At 42.7% G+C, this 16,602-nt stretch overlaps 1 protein-coding gene across 4 annotated transcripts in view; it reads left to right on the top strand.

Moving 5' to 3' along the window:
* Positions 1 to 604: 604 nt before the first annotated feature.
* The window catches only part of LOC306771250 (myosin phosphatase Rho interacting protein), a 71,150-nt gene continuing 55,152 nt past the window's right edge, over positions 605 to 16,602 (top strand). For all 4 annotated transcript variants that reach the window (XM_079260376.1, XM_079260375.1, XM_079260373.1 and 1 more), the window contains exons 1-3: positions 605 to 1,480; positions 12,370 to 12,447; positions 12,695 to 12,760. In XM_079260376.1, the coding sequence (XP_079116502.1) occupies positions 1,358 to 1,480; positions 12,370 to 12,447; positions 12,695 to 12,760 (267 nt within the window). In that variant the 5' untranslated portion in view covers positions 605 to 1,357. The remainder of the gene's footprint in view (positions 1,481 to 12,369; positions 12,448 to 12,694; positions 12,761 to 16,602) is intronic.

The raw sequence follows: 16,602 nt of genomic DNA, 5'->3' as shown, positions 1-16,602 counted from the left end.
ATTTATTTTACTTAAGTTTTAGAAAGATATATGGACATGTCCTTATATAGTGCTTTTCTAGTCATGAAGACCACTCAAAATGCTTTACACTGCTTGTCACATTCACCCATCCATACACACACTCATACCCCGATAGGCACATTGAGGGGCAGTGTCTTGCCCTAGGACCCTTGGGCATTTTAGTCAGGGGAAGCCTGGAATTGATCCCCCAACTTTCCAGTTGAAGGAGCTGCCCCATAGGTTTTGGCTTTAATTGTTGTTTTTTGCTTGAGCTTTAAAAAGTTTTGCTTGGGGATTAGCGAGAAGAGAGAAAGAGGAAGCGGAAACTACAAAAAAAAAGAAATAAATAAATAAAAATAAAATTAAATTTTACCAAATAAAAGCCTAATAGTTTTCATGATGATTGATAATTTTTTTATTTTTAGATAATTTATTTTACTAATTTTTTTTTTTATTTAAAAAGTTTTGGTTTTGATTCTGAAACAAATCTGATTCCATAGTAACCCTGCTCCATCTGTGGGCGGCGACGTTGCACAGTTATCGCGAGATCTTGCGGAATTCCAGGCTCTCTCCCCACTCCGCTCCTTTGGGAAAGAAGAAGAAAATAAAGCCACCGCTGCTGCTAACCAGGCTAGTTATGGAACCAAACACTAAACACTCGTTTCCTCCTCTTTGACCGCACAAAAAGCGTCTGCCCTTCACGCAGTGTTTTTACCGGACATAAAAGCACCTGAAGCCTTTACGTTTTTTTGACCGACTCTTTCTTTTTTTTTTTTCCAGAAAAGAAAAGAAAACGAAGCAGTGGATGAACCTCGCATGGTCCGACTGCTTCGAACGGGATAGTAGCCTGCTGTTCGCCTGCAAGCTTTGCTTTGGGTCTCCTCTTTGTCACGGAAAGCTGTTTTACGCACATGCACGCAACTGGAAGGCAGCAACTGCGTGCAAATGTTGTTTTTGTGCTTTACGCCATCACGTTATTGATCCTGAAAGCCACTGTCGAGCTAACAGGATATTAGCCACCTTGTGGTTGCAGGCCATGGACTGAAAAGCATTCATCACTAACAGGGTGATGGGAAGGCTGGCTTGATGGCTGCTAATTATTTATTGGGAGGCTGCAACTGACTTTGAAAGTCGTCCTGGATCTTTTGAACTAATTCCCCCCCCCCTCCCCCCTCCCCATTTATTTTTCTTTTTATTCACTTAAAAATGCATCGGAGTGCTGCAGCTTTTCCCAGGTTGGGATAGGGGGGGAAGGATTAAAACTCCACCGCTGATTTAAAGGAGCTGAGAAGAAATTTGCTCCAGTGAGTTTGAACAAAAAAAAAAAAAAAAAAAAGAAGAAGAAGCTAAAAGTATCATGTCTACCGCAAAAGAAAACTCCTGTAGGAAATTCCAGGCCAACTTCTTCAACAAAAGTAAATGTCAGAACTGCTTCAAACCAAGGGAGCTGCATCTCCTGACTGACCAGGACTTGACCCAGGTAAGAAATATGCTAAGATTTTTCATTTTTTAATATTTTAGACAGTTTCATGGTTCAGTTTGAATCCATTAGATCACTGTTTCTCAAATGGGGGTACGCGTACCCCTGGGGGTACATCAAGGCATTCCAGGGGGTACGTGATGTTTCTTTAAAACATCCTTAAATAAAAAATTATAAATCTAATATCATATAAATATTTAATATATTCCAATAAATGGAAGTGTATATTCATAAACTGAATTTACATTTAGATTTACATAATTTGATTCCTCCCGAAAATCCCAAAAATCCCACATTTCGACGTGAATTGAACCCCACTGTCGCCTTGACAACAAAAAAATAAAGTACTGGTTAGTAGAGATGTGCAAAACAAAATTAAAGTTTAAAAGGTCAAACACAAATGACAAAATGCTGTATTTCGTGTTTTTTTCTGAACCTAAAGTACTTTGCTTTGGTTAGGAGGTACTTGGCTGACAAAATATTTTACAAGTGTTGCAAAAAGTTTGAGAAGCGCTGCATTATGATGCTCTTCAGGAACTGCAGCCTTAGTTTGGAAAGAGGACGATAATGAACGCAAATACCACCAGCTGATCAAGCTTGGATGTCTGACAGCAGCACCACTGTAGCTTGAAAGCTTTCACTCTTTCCTTTTAACACTGTATTGATCATTGAGGAGATAACTGATCAGCTGAATATCAAGTTAGACTCGGAGGGATTAATGGGAAGTATTTAGAGATAATCCACTTTGCATGTGATGCAATCATGTTTTTACAGTAACGGCTCTACAATGGAGAAAGTTGGGTTTGATACTCGCAGCTTTATTTCTCTTTTCTCCATCTAAGTCATGTTAGTGATGGTTTTGCCCCCAAACGTTAACTTCTGGGACCACTCTGGATCTGAATGGAGAGCAACAAAGAAACATTGCAGCTCCTTTTTCGCATGTTTTTCTTTTTCAGTGTCTCTCTCTCAGATCATTATTTAGTCTGTGTTATATCCTGTAATTGATCCCAGATGAGGCCCAGATGGGCCGTTGAATGCAGTGTAAGAACCAAACAGCAACGTCAGCATCCTCCCCTGTGCTCTGCGAGTGTGTGTGTGTGAGGGGGGGGGGTGCACACTCTCTCTTTTCTAAAGTGTGTATCATTTTCAACGCCCGCTTGGCTGCAGTTTAACTCTTCCCATGCTTAGATCTGGATCAAGGGGTTATGGTTACATCACTTCCTCTAATCTCTCTCTGACCTTGCCCACAATCTTTTCCCACAACACTTGGAGCCAGAAAAAGCCTTTCGCTGCCTCGGCTGTGTCCCATCCCAGCTCCTCGCCATCGTCCCAGTCCCCCGTAGGGCTTTTCGAGTTTGTCAGCTATCCAAACAGTCTGCAGGGAGCTCGGTCGCACAAAAACGGTTTTGTTGAGAGCTCATTCTGGACGGTCTTCAAACCAGTTAGCGCCACCAGGCCTGTACTGACCAGTATTACGTAACAGCACATAAAAAGTGCGAAACTTTTAGCCTTGCTCAACAGGTCTGAGATGAGGTGGGGGGGAAGGATTTGGAAAAATGTTCCCGGTGTTAAGAAACTGTTACATGCTGACTGAGGGGATAAACTCAATAACCCGGTGAAAAGAAACTCCACTAAAGCTGTCTAATAGGGTTAAAAAACCATGAATAGGTGATTTAACTAAGTGAATTTGTGTCCTAAATGAAAGGCGAGTTAATCGGAGCTTGAAGGGATCTGGAGATTCAGCTCTGAAGCGAATGGTTGTCGTTGGGAAAGGAGCTGCATGTCTGAAGCACAGTGTCCAGTATAAACAGTAATTCTGTTGAACGCTACAAGAAGAAAGGGTGGGCTGGGGGAGGGGCCGCTGCTGGAGCCTGGGTAAATTCTTTTATTACAGACAGTGTGCTCCAAAAGGAGTTTTTACCCCCCCCAGTCCCCCCAGCCTGTTGTCACGGTTTTCACCCCAACCCGGGCCTGATGGCCTCTCGGTCTGAGAACAGCGTTCAGGAGAGGAGGCGACGGAAGAGGCAGGAAGGTTTACTGAGACGTGGGAGAGACTCGGAAAGACAGGCAGGGATATAAAGAAAACTGAGGAGTGGGAGCAGGAGTCACGGGGAGAGACAGGAAGTGCAGGGTCGGGAAACTGGTGTAGTTTCCCACCGCCCAGACCCCCGCTGCAACTACCGGCTGCATCTCCGCCTGACGGACCGGGGTTAATGTCCACGCTCTCACACCAACAAATGCCATTTTCCGGTGACAGCCTTTTGTTTGCAGGATCACCCCTCCCCCCTCCCCCTCCCCCTACCAGTGTCACGCCCAGCTGCGTTTGTTTTTGTCACCCACAAGCTCAGATAGTGAAAACAAGACCGTAGCTTGAGAGTCAACCTGCTTTGGTTGGGAGGTAATGGACATTTTGAGCTCTGAAAGTCCTGATCCCACATTGTGTTTATGGATGGATGAGTGGTTTGTGGGGGGGGTGTCTCAGCTGCTCTTCTTAGAGGCACATTCACACCGACCTTTCTTATTCAATCCTAGTCTGTCTGGAAGGTCCGCTTGGTTTCCGGTGGTTCTAATGTGCGAATGAATTCTGATTCAGATCAGGTCTTGGTCCGTTTCAAGCCGACCAAATACAGGAAGCGGACTACAAAATAAAGTGCACTGAGCGTTGAGTGCACAGTATTGTATGGAAAATTGTGGGAAAATTGAATTGAAAAATCGAGTATCTGGAGTTTTGCTTCACAATTTTAAAATTGATTTTTTTTTTTGTTGTTGTTGTTAAAATATTAAAAAATAATTTGAAATAAATAAAGATAATCCATTATAAAATTGACATTTTTGTTATTTTTATTGATCTTTTAACTTGTCTTCTGCGCGTTAGAGCTGCAGAATGATGGTCTGGCCACTGTGTTGTTTTTTTTCTAATTGAAATCAAGAAAAATGAGCAAAAAAAGTTTTGTACATTTTTGTTTTTTGTTTTTAATCTTCAAAAATCAGCAAAATCGAAGAATTGTGAGAATCGCAATTTAAATCGAATCAGCACCCAAAAAATTGGAATTGAATCGGGACAAAAGCATATCGTCACATTCCCAGAAAACATACATGTGTGAAGCGATGAGGGGACTCGGTTCGCCGTCAGACGTGGATGAACAGTTATTACTGTTAAGCTTGTTCCATCCTCCACAAGGCTGCAAGTACATGAAAAAGCTTCTTTTTCATCAGGTCCATACATCCTGCAGGAGAGCGGGGAGGGATCACTGCGGGGGGCGGTGTCTGCTTTTATGTGCGATGAACCCGGTTGTTACCTCCATCGAGGAGGTTGTTTTTCCCGGCGTCTTTTTGCTTAAGATAACTTAAAAGGTTACGGACGGATTTTTATAAATATTTCAAGAGTTGTTGCAAATGTAAAAATGAAAAACTGATTAAATTTTGGTGGTGATCCGGATCACCGTTGGATCCAGGAATTGTTTAAAAGGATTCTTAAACATCGTGCTTGGTGGAGGTTTCCGCTCTTTTCTAGTTTCATATTTAACGAGCAGCTTCGTCCGCGGCAGGGCGGGTCGTGCACGCGGCTGGGTCCGAGTGTTTTAATACCACATGTAAAAATGTTCCTACTTTCTCACCACCTCAATCAGCTGTTTTATCAAAACAATCCGTTTTACCTGCAACAGTAAAAACACGGAAGCAGCAACTCCGCTTCATTTTTTCTTCGTGTTAACCACGCCCACCTCAAATGTCCGACCAATCACACGATACTTCTCAGAGCCCCGCAAGAAGAAGTTCTGCCAGCCCGATGTGATGAGAACTGTCTTCAAACGCGTCCGCGAGAACAAAATGACGTCATTTTCTCGAGAACAAGAAAAAAGTTCTGGCTTCTCGTGGAGGATGGAACAAGCTTTGTTGTTGTTTTCGCTGCTTCCCTCTAAACAGGCAAAGAACAGGACAGCCAGTTCAGTAGGACCTTCACAAAGAAGCTGCTTTATATTACACAAAGGTGTAATATAAATATATTGGGTTTGTCTTCAATCTGACATGTTTTTTGTTTTTTAGGATCTTAAATTATCAGCGCACACACAACAGCATGACTTCTGCTGTGGCATTGCAAACATAAATGTTCTCCGGTCCGCAGCAGGTTGGAGGACTGTGGCTTCCACACTGCCACTATTTGCTCAGCTGTAATTTTTCTCCAGCAGCATTGCATGCTTCATCCCCATGTTAGCGGGGTCGATACAGTCAATAACAGTGTTACAACATTACGCTTGTTGCAACAGCAACGTGCAGGACCTCCCCTCTGAAAGTGGAGATTTACACACAATGTACTTCAGATTATTTGCTCTGGGTAGGAATTTCTTCTCACAAACCGTCAACGTAGAAAGAGCATTTCTACTTTAAACTGCTGAATCCTCAACAGATCTCTCACTAATATGTTTTCTTTGTGTTGTCTGGTGACAAAATGTGTCTGAAATTCTGGCTGTTTTAAGTAGGGGAGGGGAATCGAATCAGGAAAATTAAAAATCAGGATTTTTGCTTCACAAGTTTAAAAATCAGGATTTTTGTGAAAAAATCAACTTTTTTTTTTTTTTTGCCATTTTTATTGTTTTTATTGACTTTCTACTTGTCTTCTCGGGCATTATAGCAGCAGATTGACGGTCTGACTACTGGGTTTTTTAATTGAAATGAATAAAAAAGACGAACAAAAAAAAGTTTTGTACGCGTTGCGATTTAAATCAAATCGGCCCAAATAATTTCTCAGTTCTTTCTAGCTTATAAAAGAATAAAGTTACTTGAGAAGTTAGCACCTTTTGTTTCTCAAGTGTTATGATTATGAATCGAGAATTGATTCTGAATCGAGTCGTCACCCTTAAAATCAGAATGGAATTGAATCATTAGTTGTTAGATTCACATCCCTGGTATGAAGACGAACCCGAAGTCCGTTTTAAGTCTCCGCTGCTCTGCTTCAGTCTGATTCCTGCTCTATTTACATGTCTGATGATCACTCGCAGCAAATACTGGAGAAAACAGAACATCTACTTCATTTTAATTTCCCTGCTTTTCTCTGGCACAGACTGAGAGCGTGGTCACAAGATGTGTCGCTAGTCACCCCCCCTCACCCCTCTGGCTCGGCCGATTGAGCAGGAACAGATAGGAATGCATCACTTTGCATGTAACAGAAACCATCGACGTATGTCGAACACATACATTTACGCTTTTAAAGCTCCCGAATAGTTGAAAGATCTGACTTCCAGGAAACTATGAAGAGTTTTTGTGTTTGCAGCATAAAAAAGTTCTGTGTTGAAGTTTCAGTGACTGTTTTTACTGCAGAAGAAAGATGAACTGCAGCTGCTTTTTCTCCAGATTAGTCATTCGTTTGCTGCTTTACGGAGCGATACGGACACAGCGATCCAGTCCCGCGGATGAACCGAGCACATAACCGTCTGCAGGGTTAACAGAAAGGGAGTCAGCTTGTTTGTAACCTTTCTGCCAGAAGACTTGTGTAAAACCAGAAGATTACTAAATGTTTGTCTAGAAGTCTAATCTAACATGGCAGCAGTAAAATATCTGTAATTATGATAAGATTAATCAACTTGTTTAGGTAATGACTAACCCAGAAATGAGGCTAGTTTATGATTATTGATCCGATCTGTTGCTGCCAGTCAGGTGTGCCGCTTATCATCCTCAGTGAAGATGATCATGGGAACCCTTCGGTTGCGTTCCCCGTCAGATCCAACGCAGACCTCCATGCTGATTCATAACTTTCCCTTTGCATCCAAACCCAGATGCGAGCAGGTGTTGGAGGGATTTTCACCTCACCAGACCTAACCCTTCATGACTTATTAACAACCAGGCTGCATTACTGAAGCTTCCATGCTTCATGCCCTTCCCGTCTTTCCAGGCGCCATCACTTATCTAAACTAAACACAGCGTGAGCTCCAACACATGCAGATTAACAGGCCCTGCCTGACACCACATATTTCCATAGTAATATAAGTTAATGTATAGTTTATGGGACTGTTGGGGATCTTTGGACATCCACAAGACGTTTGCAGAGCTCCTGAATGGCTCCCATTGCAGAAAATTAAACTTGATTTAAAATGACTGATACGATAATTAAGATAAGATATTAAGTTTTGTTTTTTTTAAACAAGTTTCTTATTTTATCTTATTATTATTATCTAATCAATTCGCATTACTTTGAATTATATCAGACCCCGTTTAGACCCTGTGTTCATGCAAAACATGAAATGTGCTTTATGCAGCATTCTCACAACCAAATGAATAAAACTCAAGCAAAATCACAGACTAAAAGACGGTGGTTTTTATATAAAAGTGTCATTTTAAGGTTCAGGTTTTGAGAGAAGATATCAACGGGTTGGGTTCGGTCATCGTAATGGATTTGGGTTGGTAAAATTGGACCTGTGCTTGTTTTATGAACACATGCTGTTGGCTTCGTTTTTCCTCCAACCCAAACTATAATCTGCATCACGTCCTTCTTTTTGATACTTTATTGCAGCTGGAAAAGTTGCTTTCTATTTGGTCCACTGGATAGTCGGTTTGCACGCGAGCTGAGACGCCCGGCTTTCCCATCACAATGTGTTTGGCGTTCATTGCTAAGGGATCGTTCTATCCCTGGAAGTGGACCCTGGTCAGTTGATCGGACCAAACAGCAGCAGTGTGAACATGCCCTGAGTTGCATTTCCATAACAGAGGAATGAAAATTCCTCCATGCAGACGGAAAATGCAAATAGGACTGGGAGCTGTGGCCTGCATGCTGGACCTGCAGTGGGTGGTGAAACGTTGCAACGAAACCATGTCTGCACTCCAGTTTCAGCACACCTGTTCTCCCAGGTCTTATCCAGAGGTAATATCCTACTTGTGTAGAGGTGTACTGATGATCTGGTGCTTGTGATTTACACACGAGGTCTCCGCTGCATGTAAGAGTGCTTTCACATCAGGATAGTCCGCTAGACTCGGTCCGATTGGGGACTCGGCTCAGTTGTAGAGGAGACATGCAGACCGAGGTCGTGTTCACGCTGCAAATGAAACAAAGCATTAGAATAATGTATCCTAGGGCTGGACGATTAATCAGATTTTAATCTCAACTACGATCTGGGTTTTCAACGATCATAAAAATAAAAGGGTGTGATTATTATTTTCTCTGCAGTTTCCTCTCCTGCTGTCTTCAGCTGCTAATCGAGCGTCTCTGGCGTTGCAGCGCTGTGCTGTAAACTCCTCCCACAGCCGCTTTGGCTTCATTCAGACACTGTTGCCAACTTGGCGACTTTCTCGCTAAATCTGGAGACTTTTTTTGTTAAAAGCGACAAATCTAGCAACTTTTACTGGAGTTACTTTTCTGGTGTTTTGGCGACTGACTTGAAGGCACATATTGTTCTGCAGTTACTGTAAGGAAGGAGCAGCGGGAGCCTCTCCCGTCCTAAAGCACTCCCAGGCGGCCAGTCTCAGTCGGCTCCGGCTGCAGGTCAATGTAGAATAACTGCAGTAGGTTGTGGAAGTTCACCTAAACATAGTTTATATTTATCTCTTCACTTTACATCAGTATTTTGTCAAGGCAAAGCTTCATGTTGTTGAAGACATTGTTCAAAAGCCACTGTTTAATGTAAAATAAATGATAACTATGTTAAATAATCAATCTCAATTTCAGTCAAAATAATCGTGATTATTATTTTTACCATAATCGAGCAGCCCTACTATATCCTCATGCCCACCAAAGGTGGCGCTGTGCTAGTATTTAGCAAAAGAGAGGACACGACCCGCGTGAAGAAGAAAACTGTTGGGAGTTAAACATGGATGTTGATCGTGGCACGCCGCCACAACGAAATATATCTCTGTGTTTGTGCACAGAGTGTGATGCGACCCTGATCTGCAAGTAACCTAATTTTGAAAAGAAAAAAAAAAGCTTGTGAAATACTCCATGAGAAACGACAACGTTGTTCTTGTTCAGGAATAAAGTTGGTTTTATCCTGGTCAGTTGCAGAGCCCCTCCCCCACAGCTAGGAAACCCCGGTATGTGTTTGCTAAGGGCTTAAACGTTGCACCAGAAGCAGCTTTTGCTTTGAGAGACCAAAAAGCTTTTAAAGAGATTCACCAACACAAACAGAACACGTTGTTTTCGTCAGCGTTCACCAGCGTAAACTGGTTCTGAGTGCTCACGCGTCATCGTCACCTAAAGATTTTAGTTTATGTTGTATTCTGAAATAATTTCCTTCTTTCAGCGTCTGTCGACGACAGTCGTCTGAAGGGACTGTACAGGCACAATCATATCGGTTCATTTTGATCCAGTCAAGGTTTGTACATGTCGGTCAGAAAAAGAAAGCAACGGGTTGCACGTTATCTCGACTTTGCTTCAATCCCTCATCCTGAGCTTCGGCTGAGGTGAGCGACAGTGGGAAGGAAAAACTTCCCGGCAGAACCGGGTTTATCTGCCTGGACTGGTTGGAGATGGAGAGGACAGGAAAGAGGGACCAAACTGGCTGAAAAACCTGCTGAAAGAGAAGAGGAAAACAATGCAGTCAGATATTTAAGAACTTTTTTTTTATCATGATGCCGAGACTTGACAATAGAAGTCCATTCTAAGTTTTCTCCCTGAATCTGTGGTCAGAGCTATTTAACACTGAGGCTCAGGTCGACTAAAGCAGCGCTTTTCAAGTTGTTTTTTTTTTTTTTTCAAGCACAAACCAAAATGTTTTTTTTTTTTCCTTTTAAAGTCCATATTATTAATATAAAGTCCATCTTGTAAAAGCCTCTTGAATAGAAATCCGATAAATATAAGAAGATGGAATTTTATTATCTTTTCCTGCGGCCTGTTTGGATGAACACAGAGCTGCTTTTTAGACCAGTAAGGTGAAACTGGGTAATTTCTCAGGTCACACCTGATGATCTCTCGCGGCACACTAGTGTGCCACGGCACAGTGGTTGAAAAACACTGTACTAAAGGTTTGCATGAACTAAAACGTGTACAAATTCGCTGCACATGCTAAAACAGTACAAACTGATTTGCTAACAGCGGGCAGTGACGGTTGCATCTTTCAGAGGTGCAAAAAGTCTCCATTTAGTTACACAATGAATATTTATTACATCGAGTTTACATACTATTCTGCATGTGTTGAGGGGGAGAATATGTAAAAAATAGTAGTTTAGCAGCTGTGATGTGTTTTATCAAACCTAAGAGCTTTTCTGGTCTTTAATACGTTTTTGAAGGAACGTGTGGTCTGTGTGTGTAATCGTGCAAATAGCTGCGGTTATTCTTGCTTATTGTAACTCAGAATTGATTTAGAGGAGTCACACATGCCTGCAATTAGCGCCGGGCGATACGACCAAAATCTCATATATATATATATATATATATATATATATATATATATATATATATATATCCCATAACGATATACATAACTATATAAAATTGTTTGTGTAATTTAGTGTCAGTCATCAGTTATGTGTCATACATGCTTGGCAACGGCAGCAGGGATCTCCTTCCATCTGTGGGAACTATGGCTGGATGACGTTTCATTGGTAAATACCTGTTGCACCGTCTGCGTCTGGAGTTTATCATGAGCTTTCACCTCCACTTGACGCTGCTTTTGCTCGTTGACTCTATTCTTTTTTGTATTCTTTGTCCTCGAGAACAAGAAGAACGTTCTCGCTCCTCGTGGAGTACGTAACAAGCTTAGGTTCAGTCCCCGTTGACGCCTGTCTCCGTAGAGACTCGTCCTTCCCCTTAAAATCCCTGTTATTTAGAACAAGCGCTCCACGGTGACACATGACAGATGTTGCCATGAGACCTTTCACTGATGCACTAGAGACCTCTTTTAGTTTGCAGGGTTACCATGGCAACACTGGTCAGCTTTAGTCCACATCAATACTTTTACTTTCTTCTCCGTTCACACGTGGCGCTCATGCTGCCCTGAATCAAAGCAAATCGGCTCAAACGGAGACCGCAGCGTTCAACCTTGCATGTGTGTCTCTCAGTTTGCATTTATTTCACCAGACTCATCTCTCTCTTGGTGTTTTTGTTTTTAAAGTGTGAATCTGATTGGAAATGACAGGAGGAGCATCTCCACGCTGAAAGAAGGCGCTGAAGTGTTGCTTTGTGTGTTGTTGACACCTTTTTGTCGCCACTGCGCCCCGTCCTCAAGCTGCAGGACGTCAGGATGCATCTGCTGTCGTATTCCTGGATGGATTTGATTTTCTAAACGTCAACATGTTTCCCCTCCAAACAAACCTTTTAATGGCTTCAGCTTATCAGAGCTGCCTTCATAGACATGTCCGTACAGGCTCAACCAGGCATGTATGGATTTATTGCAGGCGTGCAGTGACACACAGCAATAACAGAGGCAGCTTTAGTAATGATGGGCTTCCTGTAGCTTCCAGCAGTTGTGTTTGACCGGTTTGATCGGGGTTAACAGCAAAGCAGAGATCCGTTCTAAAAATAATTTTCCTGCCGAATAGGAGCCGGATTTATGTTTATATGCATGTTGAACTTTTACTATGAAATAGTGGAATGATAGAAGTTAAATCTCGTGTGTGTGTGTGTGTGTGTGTGTGTGTGTGTGTGTGTGTGTGTGTGTGTGTGTGTGTGTGTGATATATATCTATGTTGGTGTGTGAGTGTGACGCCAGACGGTGATTTTGTCACACTGGTCCCATCTGTTCTGTAGCGTGTCATCACGCAGACTTGATTACACCATGAAGCTCACAAACTAGTTGTGTGTGACTGCAAAACACACAGCAGGAACAGTGGAACATCTGGATCCCAAGAGGCTTCTTTCAATTAAATTCCCTCCCCCTTCAGCTCACACTCTCCTCCAGTTTTAATGATTACCTAAATTTGTGTTTTTCCCCTTCTCTCCCCCCCTTCCTCCTCTCTTTCCTTTACAGGCTAAACCTATTTATGGCGGATGGCTGTGCTTGGCCCCCGAGGGAACTGACTTTGACAATCCGATGCAGAGATCCCGGGTAAGAGCGTGCGTTATACGCTGGTGTTTTTAGATCAATAAAATGGTTTTACAAGCACGACGTTGCTATAAAGGTGCCCTCCCTCAATTTCTGAAAAAGCTGCTCCACGCTGCTCTTGTGAAATCAGGGAAATTGAGGATAAACGTTTAATTATTGCCGCTCCATTAAGAAAGAGCGACGTGTTTGTGCTTTAAACCACTAACTTTAAACTCAGGCTGTCCTAATATGCACGTGTTTCTGCTTACAGAAATGGCAGCGGAGATTCTTCGTGCTGTACGAACATGGCTGTCTGCGCTTCGCCCTGGACGAGTCGGTGAGTGGTGAACGCAGTCCGCTTCGGGTAGTTACGAGTTGTTTGGTGCCTCGATGCTGTTGCATTGCGCGTTTTATCAATCTGGTGCTTAGCAGGTGTTTTGTATGTTGCTGTTTTGTTGGATTGTGCTGCAGGATGCCAAGCAGTTTTTTCTGTTTTTGCATTTGGCCTACAGGCCTGTTTATGCCTAGGTGGAGATATCCCTCTGTCCTGTCAGCCCACACACAGTGGAGGAGTTTTTGTGTTTAATAGACCCTCCTAATGAAGTGCAGTACTACAAAAAGCTTACGCTGTGCAGTCCTTAGATATGATGCTGTTTGTAGGTTAACCTTTTCAGAGCCTCTTGTACATGTGTTGGATCTGATTAATTTTCTTAATGACAAATTAAACAGAATTTAATTTAATTTTTTTCATGGAAATGTGAATCCTTGTATTTAAAACAAATCTTGGGACTAATGTCACAAAAGTCCGACTTTGCTGACTAATGTTTATGATGGTAAAAAGCTTCTTAGTGAAGTTTTTATGTGGCTGTTTAAAGTCAGATCTCAGTATATCAACACTCCATGGTTGCAGATATAATTGGTAGTTTTTAAAACTCGAGTCTCCAGGTGTTTACCAACGATGACCCTCTTCTCTTCGCTACCAAACAGAATAATTTCAGTTTTTTCTTCGTTTAGTTGTAGAAAATTCTCTCATCCATTTATTTGCTCCAAACACTGGCACAGTAAATCTATTGGACTGTGGTCATCATAAAATTGCGTGTCATCTGCATAACTGTGATAATTAGTGTGAAAGTTCTGTATTCTTGACCCAAAGGGAGTATATACAAGTCTAAGGATCAAGGGTCTAAGGACTGACCCCTGAGGTACTCCACAAGTTATGGCCACTCGCTCAGATTCATAGCTGTCGATTGTAACAAATTAAGTCCGGCCTTCTTAATAGGACCTGAACCAGTTAAGGACCACTCCAGAAAACCAACCCAATTTCTGTGAATTCTGTTATCAACAGCATTAATTGTTCGCACAACCTTCAAACTGATTCCACTGATAATCTTAAATGATTGTAATCAGAAGGAAAACACATCAGTCAGGACGTTTAATTCAAGTTTATTTCGTCTGGGTTCCAGCTGCGTGTGAGGACAATAAGTTCACTTTGATACAGTAAATAAACGAGTAAAAGAATAATTTCTCAATATGTTTATGGAACAAAAAGCAGCTTCAAAGATGTGATTTAGGGTGCATTCACATCAGGATAGTCTGCTAGACCAGGTCCGATTGGGGACTCAGGTCAGTTGTAGGGGGGTGTATCCATGCAGACCGATATAGTGTTCACACTGCTCTTTGGTCAAACGTGCCAAACCTTTACAATAATATATCCCTATTCCCATCAAAGGTGGCGCTGCACCAGTATTGAGGAAAAGAGGAGAAGACCAGCGTGAAGAAGAAAACTTGTGATCTAAACATGGAGACGAATCCATCGCTGTTTTGGTATTTTTTGTCTTATACAAGTCAGAAATACACAGCAACAATAGACGCAGTATGAACACCAGGCAAGGCAGGGGACCCTTAACGCCATCGCTTTGTATTTACCCACAATGCAACACTACGCTAAATGCAGGAAGTGACTTTTTTTGTGACTTGGTAGTCCGCTTCCTGCAGCGGACCAAGTCCGCGTCTTTGATCCGAATCAGAAATTCTTTGGAGCATTCACATTTCCCCAAACAAAGCGGACTTTCCAAGCAAACAGACTCAGATTTGGATCAAAAAGGCTGATGTAAACGTTCCCCTAATGTGTCTGAGAGAGAGAGTGAGAATTGAAGAGGCTGGAAGTCAGCTCTGCCCACTGCAGTCCTCTGTTTGTGCTGGTTGAGCGTCGCCAGGGGAATGTGACACGGGTGACCAAACCCATACCGGCTGATCAGGCTGCAGATAAGGCTGCTTGTGTGCAAACACTGGGGGCCACACATCACCTTGCTGTCCCATCAGAAACACACACACACACACACACACACTTTCACACACACACTTTCACGTGTTTTAAAGGACATGTGGGCGTCGGTTCAGGATGGTCTCCAACTCCTAGTTCAGCAGGTTTGTCCCTGAGAGTGACGGGAAAAGAGATGAGCCGACTTGTGTCTGAGAGTCGCCGAGCGTTTGAAGTCGCGCTGGGTGAATCTCCACGTGATGACAATGAGAGGAAACTGGCGTGTTTCCACTGTGTAATATGTTTCCAGTGACACCCAAAGCTGCTCTGCAGTTGTGTTTTCCTCTTATTGTAGCAGTGATTCCAAAACCGTCTCCCTCATTGTCCTCTGCTCTTTTCATCTGCTCTACGAGATGAGGCAGGAAAAGTGGGTCAGGGAAATGGCTGCTTTGTGCTCTAGACCCTGAGGATAGGATCACCCCCCCCCCCTCCCCCCCTCCCAAAACAAAAAAAAAAAACCTGCGCTGATAACAACCTGCTAACGGTCTTGATCTCATCAAGCTCAGTGGTGTTTACCCAGAGCTTCGTACCAGCATTCGGAGGGTAGATAAAGCGTGTTTGAGATCAGAGTTTAGCTTTACGTTCAAATATCTTGTTCCTCTCTTTGCTTTTGTTTGGCAGAGATTTACAAAAACCGCATCCACCTCCTCCTTGTTTTGTTTTTTTTCTCCACTTTCGTTGTTGCTCACCAGCAGACCGGCTCTGCTTTGGAGTCTTTATATCTGCATGTAAACGGCCACGTTCTGCTCTCATACTCATCACATGACAACATGGTCACGTAGCTTTAATGTGATGCGGTTTGCAGTGTGGATGGGTCGTCCTGCTGGGTTTCACTCGTGATCTGGAAGCCGTGTGAAATTCATAGGGGGCAGGAAGTGTTTTGCTCCCCTTCAACATTGCAGCACAGCGGGCGAGTACGATTAGGGATTTATTAGACTGGTGTAAATGTGATATGGCAAAAAAGAAATGCATGGAAATTTAGAATATGATCTGTAAAGTTTAAATTAATCAGACTTTTCATATAGTCTGGAGGATTTACTCATGTTGGTGCAATTTATTTATTTATCTTTATTTAGCCTTTCTTTATCCAGGAAGGTCCCGTTGAGATCCGAAGGTCTTTTTCCAAGTAGTCCTGGCCAAGAGGCAAAATCACAACACACCCAAAACCATTGGTGAATCAATCTCACAACTGTGAGATTGATTCACCAAAGCAGCAGCAGCTTGACTGATCAGTGGAGGGATAAACATCCCATTAACCTCGTTTCCACCAACAGGCGCGACAGTTCGCTGTTGTTGCGTTCCTACAACCACGCTAACCTAAATGCTGTCACGCGGCGCACACCACACGCTAGTAGATGTTCCAGTTGAATATCTGGTTATTCACACACATTTTTAATCTCATGTTATCAAACATGACGTCATTGTAAATAAACACGGTGGAAGGACAGGAAGAAGGCAGTAATTATAAGTTGCGTTTATTTGGTGGTTTCTGTCTCATCGTACTGCTTCTCTTCTTCTGTGGTTTGTTCCCTTTGGTGGTTGCATGTCAGCTACACAGCTCAGCTCTGCCCGTGTGATTTCCACTGGTTTTGCTCTGTTTTCTGCCTGAAGTGACGGCTGGCTAAGCCGCTTGAAAACGGACCAAATGACACGTTTAAGTGACGTAAGAAACGGACAAAACTATCTGTCTGTCTGCGTAGCGTATCAGTCTTCTGCGTCATGCACAAACAGGTCTTTACTCTAAACCGGGAATGCATATGTATCCACAAAAACCACCAATTCACCGTTCATTATCAATCCTGAAGTTGCATTTTTTTTCCCATTTTAAAAAATGTTATTTCATTGGATGGATCCAACGA

Source organism: Telmatherina bonti (assembly GCF_933228915.1).
Source record: "Telmatherina bonti genome assembly, chromosome: 21".
Lineage (NCBI taxonomy): Eukaryota > Metazoa > Chordata > Actinopteri > Atheriniformes > Telmatherinidae > Telmatherina > Telmatherina bonti.
The sequence above is the reverse complement of the archived record's forward strand: the minus strand, read 5'-3'. Positions and strand labels throughout refer to the sequence as shown.